This window comes from Brassica napus, chromosome A10 (assembly GCF_020379485.1).
Source record: "Brassica napus cultivar Da-Ae chromosome A10, Da-Ae, whole genome shotgun sequence".
In the NCBI taxonomy this organism is placed as follows: Eukaryota; Viridiplantae; Streptophyta; class Magnoliopsida; order Brassicales; family Brassicaceae; genus Brassica; species Brassica napus.
Window position 1 is genome coordinate 8,656,972 of NC_063443.1, and position 23,815 is coordinate 8,680,786.

General features: G+C 29.3%; 1 protein-coding gene across 1 annotated transcript; it reads right to left on the reverse strand.

The window, feature by feature from the left end:
* Positions 1-11,315: 11,315 nt before the first annotated feature.
* Positions 11,316-12,842, reverse strand: LOC106370243 (ethylene-responsive transcription factor CRF3-like). Its single transcript, XM_013810289.3, has one exon. The coding sequence runs from the start codon at positions 12,579-12,581 to the stop codon at positions 11,493-11,495; it is 1,089 nt and encodes a 362-aa protein (XP_013665743.1). The 5' UTR covers positions 12,582-12,842; the 3' UTR covers positions 11,316-11,492.
* Positions 12,843-23,815: the final 10,973 nt, after the last annotated feature.

Sequence of the window (23,815 nt, forward strand, 5' to 3'; positions counted from 1 at the left end):
GTGTGTACGATGTCTTTTCTGTGGTGAGCAAATTCTCTTGTTAAGGCATTGTGAAGATTGACAAACTTATTGGGCCACTGTATGTTTAACTATGTTTAACTATATCTGATCAAAAAAAAAAAAATCTATCCCACGTTTGCTTCATCTTAGGCCCATTTACTTTGATGTCACATCACTCACTCTATCGTTACACTGAGGTTTTTTAGAAAATATTAGAGAACATGCAACGCGAATCCGTAGATGCAATCCTTAAAAAAAACAAATATTAAAATATTGATTTTGTTGGTTTCTGTGCCGGATCGAGATCGAAAAGTCCGAACCTAAGGATTGATCCAAGTGGAGTATTGTTACTGTGTCGCGGGTCCCACGATACGTGGCGGCCCACAATTAATTTTTTTTTTAATTTTTTTTAATTAGAAGTAAAAAAGAAAAAAACTAATAAAAAAATAAAAAAATCACATAGGAAATCGAGCCATATCAGACTCACCGTTGCGGTTGGTCTTAGGACAGTTTTCTACTTTCTAATAACACTAGGGAGTTTATGCTCGTCACACACTTTCTCTTCCTCCAATACACGTTTAACTTCTTTCAATTCATAAAACAATTGAAATCTAACTAAAGCTTAACTGAATAATAAAATAATATTTATATTTAATCCTTTTAATATGAGAGCTTATGGTTTTTCTCTCTCTTTATTTCTCTCTCTATCTATTTATCTATATCTTCTACCTTCAGATTCAGATCTGTCTTCATGTCTATGAGAATGATTTTTCTTTTTTGTAAATTAAGCTACATTTGCGTAAATTTGTTTTGTTGTTGTTGTTGTTGTTCATTTTCTTTTACTCTCGAACATAATAATTTAAAGTATTTGATCTGTAACTTAGTACTCTTATTTCTATATTTTTTTTTTTGTCATTCTAGACTTTGGACAAGAATCATTTGCTGTTGACAAGATCTTCAAATATATTTCTTTCAGCCTTTTCAAAGAACCCATCTTCTTAAGGAATAAGCTTCATGACTTTTCAACTGTTTCGTTGAAAGAGTTTCTAGCTAAGTATAAGAAGCAGATTTCATCAAGTTTTGTAGTTGAGGAAAGTGGAAGCTACCAGCTTAGGAAGATGAACTCAAGTAAGCCTTAAGGGCTTATTGATGTGTCTATTAGTATATCTGTAGAAAGACAATATTTTGGAGGTTGTACTAGTAATGTCTCTGAATTATGTTCATTTAGCATTTGTCTAGAATATGTTAGGTTTTACTGGTAGTGTCTTTGAACTATGTTTATTTAACTTGTGTAGATGGGATGAAGGTGAAACCGACATAGATGAGTTCTCATCTTATGTGTTATGCTTGCTGCACAAGATTTCACTCAACGATACAAGTTAAGGAGGCCAGAGAATATGTATTTCCAAGCTCATCGTTTTTTAAAAAACTTATTAGGTGTACAAGTGAACTAATGTACATGTAAAGTTTTGGGAATTTATGTACACGTGGACTGTGAAAATTATGTGTACATGTTTGATAATTATGTATACACGTTTGCAAGTTTTCCTTTTTTTTGTACACATGTATGCCACAATTTCTATTGTACACATGTACACTCACGGATGTGCACAATTTTTTTGTTGTCGACATATGAGATTATGATGGAGATACGAAAGTTTAACTATGTTTTTATCAGAAATCCTTTTAGTATTGAAAGAACGTGTAACCATTAGTCCGTCAATTCTAAAGTGTACAATTTTACCATACCTACAAAAAGATTTCTATGTCATACGTCCGAGTTTTTTTTTGTACACATGTACGCCATAATTTATATTGTACACATGAACACTCACGGAGATTATGATAGTGAAGGGCAGTATTTGTAATTTTGTATATATTCTTCTTCATCGACACTCTTTACACAGTCTGCAGCCATTAAGGGCTTATTGATGTGTCTATCAGTATATCTGTAGAAAGAAAATACTTTGGAGGTTTTACTAGTAATGTCTCTGAATTATGTTCATTTAGCATTTGCCTAGAATCTGTGAGGTTTTACTGGTAATGTCTTTGAACTATGTTTATTTAACGTGTGTAGATGGGATGAAGGTGAAACCGACATAGATGAGTTCTCATCTTATGTGCTATGCTTGCTGCACAAGATTTCACTCAACGATACAAGTTAAGGAGGCCAGAGAATATGTATTTCCAAGCTCATCATATTTTTTAAAACGTATTAGGTGTACAAGTGAACTAATGTACATGTAAAGTTTTGGGAATTTATGAACACGTGGACAGTGAAAATTATGTGCACATGTTTCCAAGTTTTCCTTTTTTTTGTACACATGTATTCCACAACTTTTATTGTACACATGTACACTCACGGATGTGCACAATTTTTTTGTTGTCGACATATGAGATTATGATGGAGATACGAAAGTTTAACTATACTTTTATTAGAAAGCCTTTTAGTATTGAAAGGTCGTGAAATCATTGGTCCATCAATTCTAAAGTGTACAATTTTACCGTACCTATAAAAATATTTCTATGTCATACGTCAGAGTTTTTTTTTGTACACATGTACGCCATAATTTATATTGTACACATGAACACTAACGGAGGTTATGATAGCGAAGGGCAATATTGTAATTTTGTATATCTTCTTCTTCGTCGACACTCTCTTTTCACACAGTCTGGAGCCATTTTTGTTTTCATACATAAATCACCATTGTTTTGGATGATTTGCTTTGATTCAACCTCGTTTTTTATTATTACCATTCAAATATGATAGGTCCTTGAATAACAACTGATTTTGACTCAAATCACCATAACATAGATGTTTTTTTAATTGACTTTGTGGCCCAATATACTAAACTCGCGGCAGCGGGAAAGTCATGATGTTCCGGTCTTGGTAGTCTGAAATAGTTTAGGATCAAATGAAGGACGACAAGAATGCTAACCCAAGAAAAAAAATCCAAAAAAGCAACACAAAAAAGTTCCATATTTTCTGGGTTTTAGCATTTAAAAAAAAATTAAAACAAAAGCAAAAAAAACAATTTATTGTTGTTACGCTTAGTTAGGGACACATATAACGAAAAGTTAACTAGATCTATAAAGGTGACACAAAAAATGCTTATGGTTACACTTTTCCAAGGCCAACAATGTCTTTAACCACCAAAAACTACCTTAGTAGCATAAACTGCTCTTTTGTGTAATAAAAAGTCAAAAACTGACTCATAGTGTAAATCACTCGTTTTTTACCAATACTAGGGATTTCCCAAAATCGGACTACTTCCGGGTTTTTGACTAATATTTTTTATTTAATTTATGTAGTACCTATATATTTTATCCATGTTATATAAATATGAATTATGATTAATATTCAAAAACAGTTATTCTTCAAAACTATATAGGAACGTGTATTTCGTGTATCGGTTCGCTTTGATTTATTTTTGTTTCGTTCTAGAATATAGGATCTATTCGGGCATTTAAGATATTCAGTTTGATTTCAGCGTAGCTATTTCTGTTTTCGATTCAGTTTAAATAACAAAGTTAGGAACCAGCTAAAACCTGAAATAATTTTGGATCTAATCTAGTTCCGGTTTGGTTTCAGTTATTCAGTTAATTCGGATTAAAAAGTAAAAAAATGTTTCAAATTAAATAACAGATTCTTTGAACAAAATTTGGATAACTTAAAATATTTTAGATAAAAATATTTGGATAATTTGTTTTATAAATAGTATTTTAGACATATTTTAAAAAAAAAATCTAAATATAGTTAATATTTATAATTATATATTATATTATAAAAACTAGTATTGATCCCATGCTTCGTATGGGGATATTTTTTTTCTTAGAAATATAATATGGATGAATAGTTGTAAGTATAAATGGATAATTGCACATTATTTGGAAGAACACACTAAAAATATAAGCATGATGATTTTTTGAAGTTTCGGTTTTTTCAATCATTTTAAAAATTATATATATCGAAAAAATGGAGAGGCATTCACCTTTTATCAAGAGCTATTTTTTCCATATTTGTATTTGTGTCTGGCTTGCCTTCTTTTTCTTTCTTTTTTTCTTTTATGTGCAAATAGGTATGAAGTAAAATTTATGACACTCTTAGACAAATATTCTATTGAGAAAGATGACATATATGTCGTGAGATGATGATGAGAGAAGTGGGAGATATATTTGTTTTTTTATAAAAATAAATAAAAAGAATAAATAAAAATCAGTCACAAACAAAACTGTTTGTTTTTAATAATTTTTTTCACTTGATATTTTTTGTTAAATTCTAAAGTATATGTCATATGTCAAAATTTTATTAGATATGTGACTTGTACTTTAATATATAAAAGATTCGAATATTCATTCGATTATCAGTTTCAGTTCAATTTTGGGTTTTTGCTTCTACAGATATGAGTTTTTTTGAGATAATTAATAGGATCTTTCCAACCCAAACTAAACGTGGTTCTTTGCTTAAGTTTTTCAATTTCAGATAAATGTGCCTATATCTATATTTGATGGTGAACCATAACATGAGATGAATGCATAATTAATTAAGGATTAGTTATGATCTAATCTTTTTAAAAAAAAAATATGTGTCGTCAATGCCAAGAAAATTCGGGTGGTATATGTCGATATACACTCGGGTGGTACATCACATATACTATAGTTTGATTGTTACTTTGTGTTTCTTAAAAATCCGGGTGGTACCTCACATATACTATAATTTGATTGTTACTTTATGTTTCTTAAAAATATGTGTACCAAATTGTTTGTGTAATTTCTGTGGTCTAAGTTGGCAGTTACACCATTTTTTAGTGATTTGCATCACATACATGATATTTGAATGACTACCATATCCAACTCCAATATTACCTTCTCTCTCTTGTATTTAATGCACAACAAATAGAAAACTGTCATTAAAATCGATTTACAAAATGTCTGTTTTGTTAACTTAACAGGTGTAATAGATGAAGCCAGTTATGTGTTACATTAGTCTTTCACATCAGCCAAGGTTTTATGCTTTTTGTAGCAGCTTATATTAGCAACATCAGCTATGTAAAACCCAAGGCCTAGACCCATTCATCAGACCATGATTCACTGATCATGCTTACTGATATCACTCAAATTATCCTAAGAACTGATTTTTAATCTCTCAAATAAGAGGTCGAGTTGTAATACTTAGGGATCATATCCACATGGAGCGTGGGCACACAATAAACTCAATCAATCGTGATTAAGATAGGCTAATAAAATCATTTCTTCGCATGTACCTGCAGTATTATTATAGCAAGCAGTAGTGAACAATGCAGTTGTTCAGTTGATTATAAATCAAGAGTTTGTTTGTTACGGAAGCATGGTTGCTAGACTTAAGGTTTCAGGTTATCAGAATTATAATGATATCGATATTAAGGGTTGATCCTAGAACTCAAACTTAAGTAATAATCTATCAACTTCTGTTAGGATTCTAGTTAGCTACTCTAGAACACAAGCAGTAAGAAAAATTTAGTGAAGGATTCAATTATCACCCTAACAATTCTATATTTTGGGCTAATCCTTCATATCCCTAATTATTCCTAAACCTAGCAGGTGGATCTACTCGAACATGAATTTTGTACATAAATCATAGAATAGATGCAATAGAATAAATATAAAAACCAAAGGAGTTCCAAAAGGACACTGAATGAGTTCCTATCTGCTCTCCTAACCTAATAGAAACGATAGAATAAAGCTTAAAGAAAGCATAGTCGCCAAAAATGGCTTAGAAAACACATAAACAAGGTTTTAGGCCGTCCATGAGTATTTTGGTAATTTGTGATGGCTTTTGGGCTTAAGTCGGTCTTGAAATATACTCGGCCCGCGTTCTGGCATCACCATCGATCGACACCAAGGCTGTGTCGTCGATCGACGTTTCATTCGTCTCCTCGACAGCTTCCTCTCGCGAGGCAGACTAATCATTTTTAATAAAATGGAAACTTAACACTGACTTTACTAAAAACGACTTTCTATTTGTCATTTGAATTTTTTAATTTGGCTAGAAAGCCGGCCTTCCTCATACTCGTTAGAATTTGATCCAATCCTGATCCTCAGAGGACTATTAAAAACGACTTACACGACTGATGTTCAACTTAGTAATCAAACCGAATAACAGATTCCAAAGGCTAGGTTTCACAACTGAAAAAAAAACGTTTTTTGTTTCGCGTGCAAGCTACTACAACTAGTTTTTTTTTTGACAACGCTACTACCACTAGTTTATGAAAAAAAGATTTTCTAATTTTATTTTGTATCACTTAGTTGGACTAACATGATATATAATAATGTAAATATGTTTTAATAGTGTTTAGTAAGTGATAACCATATACTTCTCTAAATGTTTTTAATGCCCCGACTGTCTACGACTAATAGGCAATCCACGCCCGATCACTCAGCCCATGGATCCTATTCGGTTAGCAGTGCATTAATTTTTTCAGAGTCTCGAAAATCATGTTTATTGACCATGCAATCACCACATGACATTTTCTTGTGCTTTAGCCTCAATCACATGGTATTGCATATCACTTTCGGATATGTCATCCATCTTTCCACTACTTCAGCTCAAGTACGCTTAACTCTAGAGTTTTAAACGGATATGTGACGGAAAAAGTAAGTGTACTTTAATGACATTGGTAGTCAAATAAATTCCATTAAGCTTTCCACATACATAATTCGGAATGTTACGACTTTTTCTTATTACTCTAAAATATTGTATGTTATATATTTTTTTTCAGGTTGAAAAGCTGTTAATTGGTTACTTTATATGTATAATTGCTTCATCTGTTCTGCATATATATCAAACGCTACAAAAAGCTTACAAAGTGTGTCAATGAGGTAGGGGTCTAGGTGTTGCTACTCATCATGCCAACAAAGTTCTGTTTAAAGTCTTTGACCAATATTTGTTTGTTAGCAAATCTCTGTTCATTAGTAAGTTTCGTTAGTGTGTTTTTCTGATTTTTTATTTGAACATTTGTGTGTGATGAAGTAAAATCATTTTTCAGATCAAGTAAAATATTTTAAATTACCCAATATAAATTTTATATTATGTAGAATTAAAAAGTATCAATATTGTTAACATGAAAATACAAAATACACATATAGTATAATGTTAAAATTAATAAAATAAATATTTAAATAATTTAGTTTTGAAATACTTTAATAAATAAGCTAAAATATCTTGATATATGTTCGATATTCAAGTATTTTCATTTAGTTTTCACGAATTTGACAGATTCCATGAGCTTCACAATCGTAGTACACATTTTGTTATTCAATTTATATCTAAGAAAGTATTTTTTTTTTGTTTGATTCGAAGTTAGAATCGTTTGAAAATAGTATTTTGTTTACGCCAGTTTGGCAAATTTTGAGTTTATTAACTGTAGACGAGAAGCCACGGTTATACAAGCGGTTATATGCAATAATAATTTGTATAAAGGCGGTTAAAACTTAATGCTAAAAAATGCCTCAAAGTAATACTAAAGGTGAAAATATAAAGAAAAAGTTACATCAAAGTGTAGAAATTTTTATTAAGAAAAACCAACTAAACCAACTTGCATATGGGTGACCTTTTCGATAGTCCAAAAAGAGGAACTACATATGCATATTGAAAATGATACGAAAAGTGGGAAAATTGAATGTAAAGAACTACAGAACTCACGTGAGTAGAGAGACATCATGATCCTTAGCTTCCCATGTTATATAACATACGTGAATTATCACTAATTTAAGATATCCCTATCAAGCATGCATCATACATATAAATATATAATGTTGTATGTATGAATTTATATATATATATATGCATATTAATGTGAATTACAAACAGAAGAACAGCCATAATCACTCGTATATGGATATGTTAGTTTAATTCAAGATCAATGGGAATAATCATGATTGGTACGTGGTATAACTTCAAAACATTGGCTCCTTCGGTTAAGCAAAAAAAAAACATTGGCTCCTTCGGTAAATATAGAAACTGGTGGTTAAATTTAAATCTATTTAAGGCACAGTTTTCTTTGTCAGACTCCAATACTTTAGACTATTTAATTCTTTAGAATATTTAATTCAAATTGATTTTAAGTGATACATAGAATAATTATAAACGTTGACAAGTTTTATAAAAGCCAGAATAGTCCATAGATTAAGGAATGAAAATTATGGAGTAGAATTTACATACTGGATATCGATCAAGATGTTAGAGAGCTTTTTGACAATAAATGTAACATAAAATAAAATTACTTATAAATACCAATACTTGAACTTGTTCTTCCCAAACCGTTCACTTTAACAAAATTAAGACTCTTTTCTTGTTAGATCTTAAACAAACCCTTTTTCAAAAAAAAAACTTGATCTTAAACACAACTTAATATGGAGACGTACGATCACCGTGTTAATTTGTGTTAATCTGATAGAAATTTTCATTTTTGACCAACAGAGAAAAAATGTGATTAGACCACAACTAATTTGATAGATTTTCTTATCAACGATAGATAATGCGTACCTATAATATATATATCATGTGGGTAATGATGGTGTGATCATTCGAAGTAAAAAGCATACGGGTGAGCGGTTGAACTCAAATATACTATTGTGTAAAATTTGTATAATATTTTTTTGCAAATAAAAATTTGTATAATATTGTAATAAAAAAGTATAAACTATAGTAACACAAACAGTATAATTATGTTATTGAATAAAATAAACGCAGCTAAAATATTATTTGATTTGTGTGTTTTGTTGAATCCAATAAAAGAACGATATGGTAACCATTGCTGGGGACAAAAACAAAAAAAAAAACCATTGCTGGGAACGAATAAGGAGTACGTATGATGTCTCTGTCTCGGCGATAACAGACCATTAGACCAAGTGGTAACCTTATTGAAATCCTCTTGGGACAATGTCCTTTCACGTCACAAAAGCGAAAGCCAAAAACATGTAATCACTCTGTATTACAAAACCAAATCTATCAGTATTTTCAATTTGTAGTACTAAAAATCATGTGGAGAGGAAAATGAAAAAAAAAAGACAATATAGATTGTATTAAATGTGATGTAAATTGAAGGTCTATGTGTGTGCTTAACTTTTTTCCACGTAAATATTTTTTGCTTGAAACGTTTATGTATCAACTACTTTTCTCCGACATTGAACGAATTTTCAAATAAAATTCTAATACTTTTCACTCTTTATTGTGCTTTTAAGAAATATACCAACCGGCAAGAAGCTAACAAGCCAACACGACGGAAAAAAAAAAAAGCGACGTCCAAAATCTTCGTTTGCTGCATAAAGTTCGTAGATGGTTCAGACCAAAAGAAACTTGACGATATAATATAAAGAGTACGAAACTCAATTACTTTGATACTTGATATATTATTGGAATTTATATAGGAAAACTTTATGCTATGTTGGTCAGACCTAATTTTAGAAATGCCATTGCAAATGGTTAGTCTATCGATATTATAGGTCTACGGCATATGTAACTTGTTTATTACTGCTACAAGTTTTTGACATTCTGATGCGAAATATAATTTCGGAGGTTTTATATGGATAGTTTCAATTTTGATAGGACCGAGTATCTAAGATGAAATAGGCTGAATTCAACGTAGGGGTTTATACCTTTGAAATATGAGATGCAGTTTTCCGAATAAGTTAAGAATCGATCATTGTTTAGAAGTATTCTACACATGTAAAATGACTTCGGTAGCTTCCAAAAAAAAATACACTATCTCCAAACTCTATAACGCCTAAGTTAGACACCAGGCACAAAAGTAATTTATCCAAAAATGTGAATATGTCAGATCTTAAAATCAACTTAAAACAAAAACTTTCACTATTAAAATATTTGCGTTATCGAAAACTTATGTTTACGAAAACTCTATAACTCTACAAAAGAGCTATTGATCAATTTTGTTAAAAGATTAATAAATGTTCATGTTTTTTCAAGAGAAATGTTCATGTTTTTTAAGGAAAGAAGAAACACAAGTTTGTAATGACATTTGGATTGTAGGATTTTGATAGTTATTTATAAAAACAAAATAATTTTTTTTAAAATCTCTTAGAACTGCAATCAAGTTAAATTTAAATTAATAAAGAAATTATATGATTTTAATTAAATTTTTAAAATGAGTTAGTCTTTAATAAAGAAATTATATGACTTTATTGGTTGTTCTATTTCGATCTAGTTATTCCAACCACCTCAAGCTTGATTAATAGACGTTTGTCAAAAAAAAAAAATCAGATCAAACCAAACCCAAAAGCTCTTCTGTTCAGTGGCCACGACCGTAAATTGCGCCTCATAGTATGACATTCACAAAGAGAATGCCACTTTGGCTTTTCAAAATTAAATAACTAACAAACTAAATTAATGCAAATGTTAAAAAAATGACTTAAAAGTAAACACGTTCGTGCAACTAACAACACATTTAAATAACAACTAGATTTTGACCCGCACGTCCGTGCGGGTGTATTTTCTTTTAAAAATATGATACTATTTGATTTTTATGTCACTATTTAGGGTTGGGCAAAAATCTCGAATTCGAAGAATTGAACCGATTCCAATCCGAATAAGTAGTACTAAATCCGAACCGGAATTGATTAAATATCCGAATTATTCAAAAATTTGGTATTTGAAGAACTGAAATTTAATCCGTTCCGAACCGAAGTATTTTGGATATCCAAAATAGATTTATATACTTATATATATTAGTTATTTTTAGATTATATATATAAAAATATCCAGAATATATATGATACTTTTAAATTTGCTTAAATGCTTGAAAATATATACAAATAATCAAATGTAAATATCATAAATAGTTAAAATATACTCAAAACTCCAAAAATACTTATATAATCATATAAATAATCACATAAATTATATTTTAAAATTTAATGTGAAATATAAAAACCATAATTTAAGTTGGTGTTTGAAATTGGGCTTTGTATTATATTTTTCTTATATATATTGAAAACATTTTTATAATAGTTATTGGAAAATATGTTAGTAAAAATCAAATTTTGAATATATGTTTATTTTTGAATGAATTTTTGATATAAATCAATTTTAAATTATTATTTTTATTTAAATATATATATATATATATATATATATATATATCAAGTAACATAGACCAATTACTTTTTAATATAATGGACTTCCAATTTTTTTAGTAGCATAAACCCATTATTTTTTTTTCTAACTTACTGCTATCTATGTTTCCAAACAGTACTATTTTTTAACTACTATCTATATTGCCAAACAATCTCAATGTGTACTTCAACTTTAATAATATAGATAAAACAAAACTCATTAACTATTTTCCACTATTTCTCTAAAACTGTTTTACAAGTGCTTAGACAAAATTTAAAATTATTAAAATTAAAAAGAAATAATTAAAAACATCAAAATTTCTCAGTCACGCCGTAGATATATTTGCTCATGGTTTCTCTGAAGCTTCTTTTGGCTGATGATATTAAACCAGTAATAAATCTGATATCAATGAATCATCAAAATCACTGAACATTGAACCAATATCTTTGATACTGGATGAAGTAAACTCCTCTCCAATGTTCATCATCATACTTTCACCACCCAAGAACATATCATTGAATATATCTTCATTTTCAGAAAATACTTGACCCATTGGTTGATCGAATACTGAAATCTCAGGTGGAGATTCGTTGAAATAGCTGTCGAGAAAGGGAGTATCCAAAGGGAACGAATCGTCTGATTCACCTGAACCGGAACTAAACCCGGTATGCCACCATGGTGCATCTGAAGTTTCTGGTTCCGGTTTAGCTGATTTAAACGGTTGTTGTATGTCTTCCGATGGTCGGATATTGAGAACCGATGTAGGAGATGAAAGATGTTGAAAATCTTCGGTTGATTCGGAACTGGATGTTGTTGTTGTTGTTGTTGTCGTTGTAATGTTGTTTTCCGGTTTATCAATAACCGGGTTTTCCGGTTCTTCTTCTTCTTCTTCTTGAGACTGAGGCGGTATGGAGAAATTGGTTAAAGCGTCCGGTCCACGGAGTCTAATGGCAGCGTTATCATAAACCACGGCGGCTTCCTCCGCCGTCTCGAAAGTACCAAGCCAAATCCTCCGACGTTGCTCGGGATCGCGAATCTCCGCCGCCCATTTCCCCCACGGCCGTTGTCTAACGCCGCGGAACTTCCTCCCATTTTGAGCGGAGGGGATTGCTACCTTGAGTGGACGACGGTGACGACTGGTCGCCGGAGATTGAGTTTCATCGGAGAGTCTCTTCCTGTATTTCATTGAAACTCCGGTGGTATTGATGTTGTTGTTGTTGCAGGCTGGCTCGACTTTGATCTCGTTAACGAATCTCTTGACTCGCCGGCGAGGAAAGAGGAAGTCTTCTTCTTCGTCACTTGATGAATCGGTTGCGTAAGGATCGGTTACAGAGACACGAACGATTCTCACTGAGTCCGGTCGAGTTTCGCCGGAGGGATTTTTTGCCGGTGACTTTTTGGTGTATTTAGTGACTGATGTTTTGTGCTCTGTGTACTTCAGTGGTCGAAAATCAAAATATTCTTCCATCATTTTAGTTTTTTTTTTTTCTCTATGTTCGCATCAAGAAAACGAAATGAAAGGGATTATAAAAGGAAGAAGAACTTGTGAATCACGGTAAGTTTCGGGGTTTGTTGTGAGGAGATTTCGAGAGAATCAAGAATAAAATTATATCACGAGATTTTTTTGTTTGAAGTGAGAAAGAAATCAAAGATTTTATTTTTTCTCTTTTGGTGAGTGATAGAGAGAGAGAGAGAGAGAGAGAGAGAGAGAGAGAGAGAGAGAGAGAGAGAGAGAGAGAGAGAGAGAGAGAGAGAGAGAGAGAGAGAGAGAGAGAGAGAGAGAGAGAGAGAGAGAGAGAGAGAGAGAGAGAGAGAGAGAGAGAGAGAGAGAGAGACGTGTTTTGGAACTACAGTGATTTTTACTATTTTGATGATGTTTTCAACTTTGAAGAAGACCTTCTCTCATGCTCACTCTTAGCATCCTCCTCATTTATAGGATTAGATGGGAGAGAGAGAGCGTTTTAGCCATTAATATTTTAATAACAAAATGAAAAATCTGATATTAACATTTCTTTTTTCACTTCTCCATCAGTGGCATTTTCGATATTTTGGGTCAGTACCAAAGGATACTTGAGGGTGTTTTAAAAATACGGGACGCCGCATTCATGATAGCAAGTTGCATGGAGACATGTGGCAATTTTAGATATTTGGCCTCTCTTGTTGCTGACTCAGCGCGTGGCTTTCAGTCTTGAACTTTGCAATTTATGTCACGTGACCCCCAAGATACCCGGTCCCTGTTTTTCTTATTTCACTTTTATCAGTAATTTTATAATAATGAAAACAAATGACTTCCTCCCAACCATTTTTATTAATTTGAAGCTGTTCTAAAACATCTTTAGTTTCATTTTAAACTCTATTTTAGTAAAATATTCTCTAACTCATAAACAAAATTAAAATATGAGTTTATTCTACAAATAAATTAGTTAGATTTCTTATTTATTTTTATTATCTATACTATTAAAAGAAAATTATTCACCAAAAATCTACTTAAAAAAATTGTTGTACTCTTTCATTAGTATTTATTGGTCTTACTTTTATTTTCTCTAACTGAATAACATTATTGTTACTTGCCACATTGAATACAACGAAACTACAGCAATATTGTTCTGCGGATACTCACTCGTATTAACATCTCTTGCTAATAATTTGATACCTTGATAGATTTTTTTGTTTAAAAAATTGACACCCATATTGATTTTGATATGAACATTTTAATCCTTGATAAAATTTCCCTTTCAATATTCACGATGACCTCTCACCCATGTTTATTTGTATGTTATTATTATTAATACTAGATTTTTTAACCGCGCTACGCGCAGATAAGATATTATATGTATTTCTCAATTCTAAAAAAATAATATATAATATTATATTATATTATTTACATAATATAAAATAAAACTACATAACATATTTTTTTTTTAATTTTCTTTGTGGAAATCATTATGTTGTTTGATTGTTGTATTTGATTCACATATTTCCATAGTTATTTGTGATGGATGAATAACTATATTTTTATTATCAGAAAATAATATATATTTATTATATAATATAAGAAAAATAAAAATTTTTACTTTTAAAACAAACTTGTCTCATGTTGGGGCATCGGTTATAGACATATCATATTTGAATGAGACATTTTTATAGTTATCAATCTTCTTAAGAGTCAAGAAACAAATCTGAATATCAAAACAATATCTCATACGATCTCTTTGTGGAATAATTGCTCTGAAGAAATAGAATTTAGGCATTAAAAAAGACTGGAAATGGATGTGCAGATATGTTATCTAAATCAACTTTACAAAATACTATTTATAGTTCATATATCATTTATGTCCATCCTTTTTTTGTTAATCATTTCTTAAACATCTTGAAAATAACTGATGCTAATAAATAATAAACTTTTGGCTGGTAAAAAAAACAAATTTGTCTAATTATCGCTTAATTTGTCTAACTGATATATATGTATTTCTCAATTTTAAAAAAATAATGTATAATATTGTATTACATTATTTAAATAATATAAAATAAGACTACCTAACAAAAATATATTTTTTAAATTTTCTTTGTGGAAATCATTATGTTGTTTGATTGTTGTACTTGATTCACATATTTGCATAGATATTTGTGATAGATGAATAACTATATTTTTATTATCAGTAAATAATATATATTTATTATATAATATAAGAAAATGAAATTTTTTACTTTTTAAACAAAGTTGTCTCATGTTGGAGATTCGGTTATAGACATATAATATTCAAAGGAGACATTTTTACAATTATCAATCTTCTTACCAGTCAAGAAACAAATCTGAATATCAAAACAATATCTTATACGATCTCTTTGTGGAATAACTGCTCTGAAGAAATTAAATTTATGCATCAAAAAGGACTGGAAACGATGTGCAGATCTGTTATCTAAGTCAGCTTTACAAAGTACTACTATTCATAGTTCATATATCCATCATTTAAGTCCATCATTTCTTAAACATCTTGAAATAACTAATGCTAATTAATAATAAACTTTTGGCTGGCAAAAAAAAAAATTTGTCTAATTATCGCTTAAATATTTTATTAATATTGTCTAAGAAGCTTTCAATTGATATCATAGTTTAATTTTTATTAGTTTTTTTTGTTAATTCTAGATTTTTTTTGTATTTAAGATTTTTTTCATATTAAGCTTATATTTCTTTCACATAATATATATATGTCATAAAAATTACCATCAAATAAGTTTTACTTATTTATTATTTTGTTTTTAATGAAAATACACTTTTTAAATAATTTAATTTAAAATAAAATTATATATTAATTTGTTGTATTCTAACAATTTGATTGATTTAATTAATTTGATTTGGTGGATAATTTAAAAAGTTTTCATATGAATCGGAGAAAGCAAGCTTATGTTGTTATATTATATTTATTTGTGTATATGGAATTTATATATAATGCTAGTTTAATAAAGAAAAAACATTATTTTTTTGTAACTTAAAAATATACATTATTACAATTTGAAATTATTCAAAATTGAATAAAATGGTAATTAAATAAATCTAGTTGTTTTTTATCTTGTTTAGTTGGATTCACACGAAAAGAAATCGATAGGTTAAACAAATGTTTCAAAATGTATTGTGTTATTGTTTTGTCTATAAATTACAAAATTTATTGAATTGATATATTTAATTATTGCACCCTTAAATAATATTTTATTAAGACATTAGAGAACTATGTTTTAAGTTGTTTTGTCAAAATTGTACAAAAATCTATGTTTTTTTCATATTTGTCACGAAAATTTATATGTTAAACTTACTTTTACAAAATTGTTAACTTTGTCACGAAAACAAAAATCTATACATTTTCATATTTATCAATGTTCTCACACTTTCAAAAAATATATTAGCTCAGTCACTTACTTATTTTTTTTTCAAAACAAAGTATCGGAGTCTTGAAAGTTGAATCCATATTATTGTAAATGTACATAAGAGTTTGTGATTACATATTTACTGATTTTTGTATATGTGTCCAAGAAAGTTTCAAGAAAGTTTCGTATTTACATATATATATGTCATAAAATTTACCATCAAATAAGTTTTACTTATTTATTATTTTGTTTTTAATGAAAAAACACTTTTTAAATAATTTAATTTAAAATAAAATTATATATTAATTTGTTGTATTCTAACAATTTGATTGATTTAATTAATTTGATTTGGTGGATAATTTAAAAAGTTTTCATATGAATCGGAGAAAGCAAGCTTATGTTGTTATATTATATTTATTTGTGTATATGGAATTTATATATAATGCTAGTTTAATAAAGAAAAAACTTTATTTTTTTGTAACTTAAAAATATACATTATTACAATTTGAAATTATTCAAAATTGAATAAAATGGTAATTAAATAAATCTAGTTGTTTTTTTTATCTTGTTTAGTTGGATTCTCACGAAAAGAAATCGATAGGTTAAACAAATGTTTCAAAATGTATTGTGTTATTGTTTTGTCTATAAATTACAAAATTTATTGAATTGATATATTTAATTATTGCACCCTTAAATAATATTTTATTAAGACATTAGAGAACTATGTTTTAAGTTGTTTTGTCAAAATTGAACAAAAATCTATGCTTAGTCACTTACTTATTTTTTTCTCAAAACAAAGTATCGGAGTCTTGAAAGTTGAATCCATATTATTGTATATGTACATAAGAGTTTGTGATTACATATTTACTGATTTTTGTATATGTGTCCAAGAAAGTTTCAATGGCTTAGTGGTATCTGTCATATATTTATGTTATACTAACCCGGGATTGATCATTTCCTTTGCATTGTTTTTTCATTTTTTACGAAAAAATAAATGAGATGACGTGGCAACTTCAGACTCTCTGATTGGATGATTTTTTGTGCCTATGTGGACACTTTAAAAGGAGCTTATATGTCCCTTTTATTATAGTATAGATATGCTAACTATATGTCAACAAAATCTAAACTTTTGAACCCCAAAAAGGGTGCATTTAATTTAATGTGATTTGAAACTGTCAAACATATATCAAAATATTTACAAAAACAAATTTGATAAAAACAACTTAACAAAGTGTCTCCTAAAATAAAGTTATATAAATTACGTTCAAATATATTTTTATAAGATGTTGATATTAAAATTTATTATTTAAGAGAGTTTAAAAAATATTAGAACTGCTACAAATTTATACTATTAAGTTGGCTAAAAATCAGATAAAAATACAAAGCCTCACCAATTCAACAAATGTAACTTTTATAAAATGCACCTAAAATATACTGAAAGAATAGGCTTGAGCTTTTGGATATTTGGGTTACGAGTCAGTTTCTTTCGTGTCTGGATCGGTTCAGATTTACAGTTTAAATACGTGTAAAATACCTATAATTTTCTGGTATGTATTAGGCTGAGACGGTTCTTATATTTATATCCTGAAAGAAAAACCAGAGTACCAGAAAACCCAAAAACACCCAAACCCCGAACACCCAAAACCCCAAAAAAATATTCAAAAATATTCAAAAAGCTGAAAAAATTATTTTACCTGAAATCTGACCCGATGTACTAAAACATACAAAATATTTATCTAAATACCTGAAATATATTTTATAATTTTGAAATTTTAACTATAATCGAAAATCCAAACCTGAAAGTTAAAAAAATATATGTAATACCAAAAATATATCCGAAATATCCAAATATACCTAATATACACAAAATATTTTGCATACTTTGGGTATCCGATCGGGTCTCAGTAGGATCCGGACCCAAACCGAGACCCGCATGTCCAAAAAATATCCAAGAGGTGCTTTGCCATGTACTCGGACACAAACCCAACATATATTTTTGAGTTGGTTTCAGTTGAGTTTTTTTCAATCCGAATAAAATTTTCAAACTTGAGAGAGAGCTACATTAGAATATACATACAAAATTTCAAATAAACTAGTTTCTAAATTATATAATTTTAAACAATTTTTTTGTTTCGATATAATACATATTTTGTAACATAATAATGTAAAATTCCAAAATACTAATTCACAATAAACTTTGTTTATAATCCAAGAAAAAATCTGCGATTTTGAAGCGCGAGTCAAAATATTATTTAATTTATTATTTCAAAATAAAATAGGATTAGTCTAAAATCCAATTTCATTTTGTAACTATTGAAGATGCTGTTACTAGTTGTTATCACTGCAGTAGCTTTGACCGATATGTTTGAATGGTTAATGATATGATTGTAGTTGGTAGTTTCATCTATTGAAACTCTATTTTTCAACTTGTCATGTACTAATGTTTTTTCTTTAAATGTGTTTCTAACTGTTATAAAATGAATATGAAATTTTTAGATAGAATGTTATTATCAAAATTTGAATAACTTGTATTGTCATTATTATTTTTCCTAAATAAGAAAAAAATAAATTATGCATATTGATTTAGGAAATTTTATATTTATTTGCATTGGTATTGGTTTATAGGAAAATATCTTTCCAAAAAAATACCACTATATCGATGTCAAAATCTTACCATTTCACAGCTAAAAAGTAAGATGGCAAGCAACATAGGATTTACCGCCATTTGTAATTTGGTGTGATTCATCTCTAGGTTTTTTCTATACTGTTTGTCACACTCACTATTTCCCACCTCTATTTGCTCAACCTAACAATAACCCTCTTCGTAAGAAATATAATATTTTTCTTAGAACTGATTGTCATTATGGTATTTTATTTGGTTTTGCAACTTTAAGTAGTGCTTGATTTTGAAGAAGTGGAAAAATATTTTTCTGATGCAATGTGATTGATATTTTTAATTCATAATGTATGAAAAGTACTAATATTGCAATGGGCTTGATTGGAATTACCGGGAACATAATATTTTTTGTAAAGCCATAATTAACTTAATACTCCTTCCATTCCTATAAGATGTATGTTTTGGAAAAAAAAATTATTTCAAAAAGATATATTTTTTACCTTTTTCAATGTATGATTTTATGAAAAATTGTAAGTTTCAAAAAAATTAATGGTGTTTATTGAATTTCTATTGGCTAAAAGTTATGAAAAATTGTTATTCACAAAAAACAATGCATATTTAATGAGTTTTCTTAATATATGTGAAAAGTCTAGAATATGCATCTTTTAAAAACATAGGAAGTATATCTTAAGTATTTGTTATATTTTTAATTTACTATGGGCTTGATTGGAATTGACGATAACTTTATATATTTTGTTCTAAATTTAATGTTGTGGATTTGTTTTTGCTATAGCTGTATAAATGTTTACCATAGAATTTTGGTTGTAGGTTTGAGAAGATTTTATAAAACCAAGACATAGTGTTTATTTGTAGATTTTATAAAACCAAGACATAGTGTTTATTTATTTTGCTTTATAAAGCAAAAAAAAAAGGAGAAATTTATATCTTTAAAAAATATTTTTAAAGCATAATAAAAGTGATTTATGTTTGAAAAGGAAATTTGTCTGCAGAAATATTCTACATCATTTCTAAAGCACTTGACAATCATCAGTTCATCACCTAGAGTTTGTTTTAAGTCAGGTTAAATATGCTAAAAATTTGAAATATATTTTATTGTTGTAGCAAGTTTTTCAAGAGTGAATTATTGATTATTGATTGTAGCATGAATTATACATTTACTATAGCTTGTTGTAGCAATTTCAAATGTGAATTATTGATTGATGCGTGAAATATTTTTCTTAAACTGAATGAAACAAATACCAAGAACTTAACAAGTCAGTTACGGAATCTAGTTAATAGAGTCATTCTTGGGTTCACCCCCTAGGATTTCATTATTTTAAATTCGATATCTTTTAAAAAAAAAAAAACAAAATATTCTCAAATTATATTATGTTTTTAAAATAAAAAAGTAAAAAAAGATAATAGTTACAGAAAAAGAATTAAAAAAAAATATCTTTAATGTTCTCAACAAAACACTAAACCTTAAATTCTAATCCCTAAACCCTAAATCCTAAACCCTAAACCCTTAGGTAAACCCTAAACCCTTGGGTAAACCCTAAACCCTTGGGTAAACCCTAAACCTTTAGATAAATCCTAAACTCTAAATAAAAAACACTAAAACCCTAAACCCTAAACGCTTGAATGTTTTAGTGTATAGTGATTTTGATTTAGAGTTTAGAATTTATCCTAGAGTTTAGGATTTATCCTAAAGTTTAGAGTTTATCCAAGGGTTTAGGATTAAGAGTTTAGGAATTAGAATTTAGGGTTTAGGGTTTAATGTTATGTTGAAGACGTAAAATATTTTTTTTTGTAATTATTACTATTTTTTTTTACCTTTTAATTTTAAAAACATAACATAATTTGACAATATTTTGTTTCTTTTTTTAAAAGATATCGAATATAAAATAAAACAATCCTATTGGTTGGTGAACTTAGAGGTTCACTCTAGGGGTGGACCTAAGAATAAGTCTAGTTAATATGTGACTTGGATTTATTATGTTTGAAAACAACCACAAAGCCAGGAAAATACAGATCCATCAATTTGTGTCAAATTAGAGAGAAATACATGTACCAGCAATGATACTCAGAATACCAAAAAGAAGAAATACATTTTTTTAATGAAATGTTAAATTTATTTATCATGCCAAGAGGGGTTTATGTACAAGTAAAAAAATAAAAAAAGAGAGCTACATCTGAAAAAAATTAGCTGTGTACGCTGAACCAGTGTTGGAGAAGACCTCTTGTTCTCGGATAGATGTTGTACTCTGTACACATACTTTTAACAAAGAAATAATATTTTCTATTGAGAAAAAGACCAAAATAGCACTAAATCAAGTTTTTGTTCCCAAACTAGCACTCAAGGCCAAAAGTCACAAAAATAGCATTCAAAGGGTGGGGTTTAGAGTTTAGAATTTAGGGTTTAGGGTTTAGAATTTAGGTTTTAGGGTTTAGAGTTGAGAAATGAGGTTTTGGAGATAAGATTTCAAATTTTGAAAAATAAAAAAATTTAAATTTTTCAAAAGATAAAATGCTATTTTGGTCATTTTAGTTTTTGAGTGCTATTTTTGTGATATAAACTTAGAAATGTGCTATTTTGGAGATTTGTCTTTTTCTATTACTTAAACTGTTTATGTGCTTACACACTAAAACACCCATATGCATAAACGGATAAACTTTTTTTATAAGAGTTGTAAAAGCTACTTAAAATGCATAGAATTCAAATAAATGAAAATTCAATGTATATGTAAAGAAACTTAAAATGTATACATTTTTTTTGGTCAAAACATGGTTTAACCAGAAAACTAAAACTTTTTTGTTTAACTAAAACTTGCTACTTACTAGTCTAAAGCATATCTGCATGACGTAGAGCAAAAACATCTTTGGATTAAACATGTACGTCTCAATATATTCAAAAACTCTGTAAATATGTTTTTTTGTCAACTAGTAGATTGATATTCACTTGAACAAAGTTTTGCACCAAGCCAGCAAAGATATGTAATCTTTTCGGAGCTAAAAGCCGACGAAGTAAACAAATCCTCTCTGAACCAAAGATGGAATCAACAAAGAAAAAAAAACTAGCTAGATATAAACAAAGAAAGGAAGTGGTAACTTAGATCTCATGGAACTCACGAACAACCGATATAGATGTAGAGCCGATTGATGACGGACGCCAGAATGAACATGAAAGCGAAGCAAGTCCAAATTATTTGAGGTGAGATAAGACTCCAAGATAGGTTCCGAACAGATAACCACGGGCCAACGCCTCTTAAGAACATACTTCTTCTAAGTAAGCCACAAGACGACGTATCTTTAACCTGAGCAGCCGACGAAGAAGACGGTCCGCGACCTGAACGTGACTGAGCTAAAGCTCCACATGCTCTTATAAAAAACTCCAGAAAAACCATTGTTTAAAACCCAAGGGACAGCACAACTTCACATCACCAGAGCTTTACATCGAAGAAACAACCATTAACACCAATGGTCGAGCAACGGGTCCTAACCAAAACCACAGCACGAACAGAAAATGGTCACCACCGAGGACATAAAACAAGGCCAAGAACCACAGATAAGAGCCCAATACAACATTTTTTTTTATTATACACAGTTTCCGCAAAAGCTTCCTAGGTCCAAGGAACTAATATGTGTCACTGCGGCTCGAATGTGAAATCCGCAGTGGCCGGGAATCAAATCCAGGTGGCGGTATTCTCAGCTGTGAGCCCTTTACCACCAGAACTAGACAATACAATATTTTCTAAAGACCAAACAGGTTTCATAAGAACAAAGAGACCTAAGCCACATTCCAATCACAAACAAGGCAAGTCTAAGGTACGGCCAACATAAGCTACAGAAGCCTTCCACAGAGCCTACCTTATAGTCAGTGGCGGAGGGAGGAAATCCTCTTACAGGGGTCAAACTGATAATTTATGTATTTTACAAGGGTGTCAATAAGCTAAAATTCCAGATTTTGCAGTAATATAAGCATGTCAAATTTTTTTTACAGAAATTCACATGAGTCAAATGACCCACATGCTACAATGCTAGCTCCGCCACTGCTTATAGTATAGAGAAAACTCTCGACCAGATCTGAGCAACGCGGTGATCTTAGATGTCCAAAGCAGCGTGCATATCGACGAAGAAGAGAAAAAGTGGTAAGAGGCAAATGAACAAAGATAAAGGGGTCCGGCACTGGCGAACGTATCCCTGCTCGCCAGAAAAGATGGAAAGTAGAGTCGCCGAGGAAGGAAAATATTCTTTATTTGTAACGGTTGTAAATTTGTTTTATTTTTTTCATCGTGTCAGATTTTGAATAAGATTTTGAATTTTTAGGTATTTGAAATTTTTGGGTATTTGTTTGGAGTTTAAAATATTTTTAAGATTTTTTAGATATTTTGATTTTTTTTAGGATCCTAAATACCCGAACATATGTGGACCCATTACGTCCATATCAGGTCCACCAACCTTTTGATATAAATTTTTAACGTTATTGTACAAAAACATGGTTGATAAAATATTTTTTTGAGTAAAAGTATCATAAGGAATAATATTAGGATCTGTTAAAGATATTTAAAATATTGTATGGTTAGAATGATTAATGGTATTATCAAAAAAAGTTATACGTACATGATTCCAACAACTTTTTTATATTAGATTTTTTAAGACTCTTTCTCTTTTAATAGTATTGATTCGTTTTTAAATGAAAAGTATATAAGAGTATAATATCTAAACCAATAATTTTTAAAATCGTGAATAATCAATATTGATATTGTGAAGCAAGGTTAACTTTAACAGAACCAATGAATTTCTACATTTTTGTGCAGGTAACATGAATATTCAGAAAACTCATTTTTAAATATGAAAATATCTATCAAACTATAGACGGTTGAAAGTTTAGTATATGATATGATATGATATTTTAGTGAAAATGTTTATAGATGATATGATTACTTTATTATAAAGGAAAGATAAATTTAGAATGTACACATATATGTCGTGTAACTTCTTTTGCTTTAAATCAAATATTATATGATAAAAGTGATAATATAAAACATTAGTTTCAATGCTTTTACGATTAAAAATTAAAATGGTAAATATAGTAATAGTAGTGATTAAGATGTAGGAGTGAGATTTGAATAAATAAAGGAATTGAATAAATTATTGTTAGAGAAATATATGGTAACGTATTATTAGTCTAAATTTAAAGTAAGACCAAAAAATAATAAGATAAA

Coding starts and splice junctions, on each gene's coding strand:
- LOC106370243 (XM_013810289.3), bottom strand. CDS start 12,581: ATGATGGAAGAATATTTTGATTTTCGACCACTGAAGTACACAGAGCAC.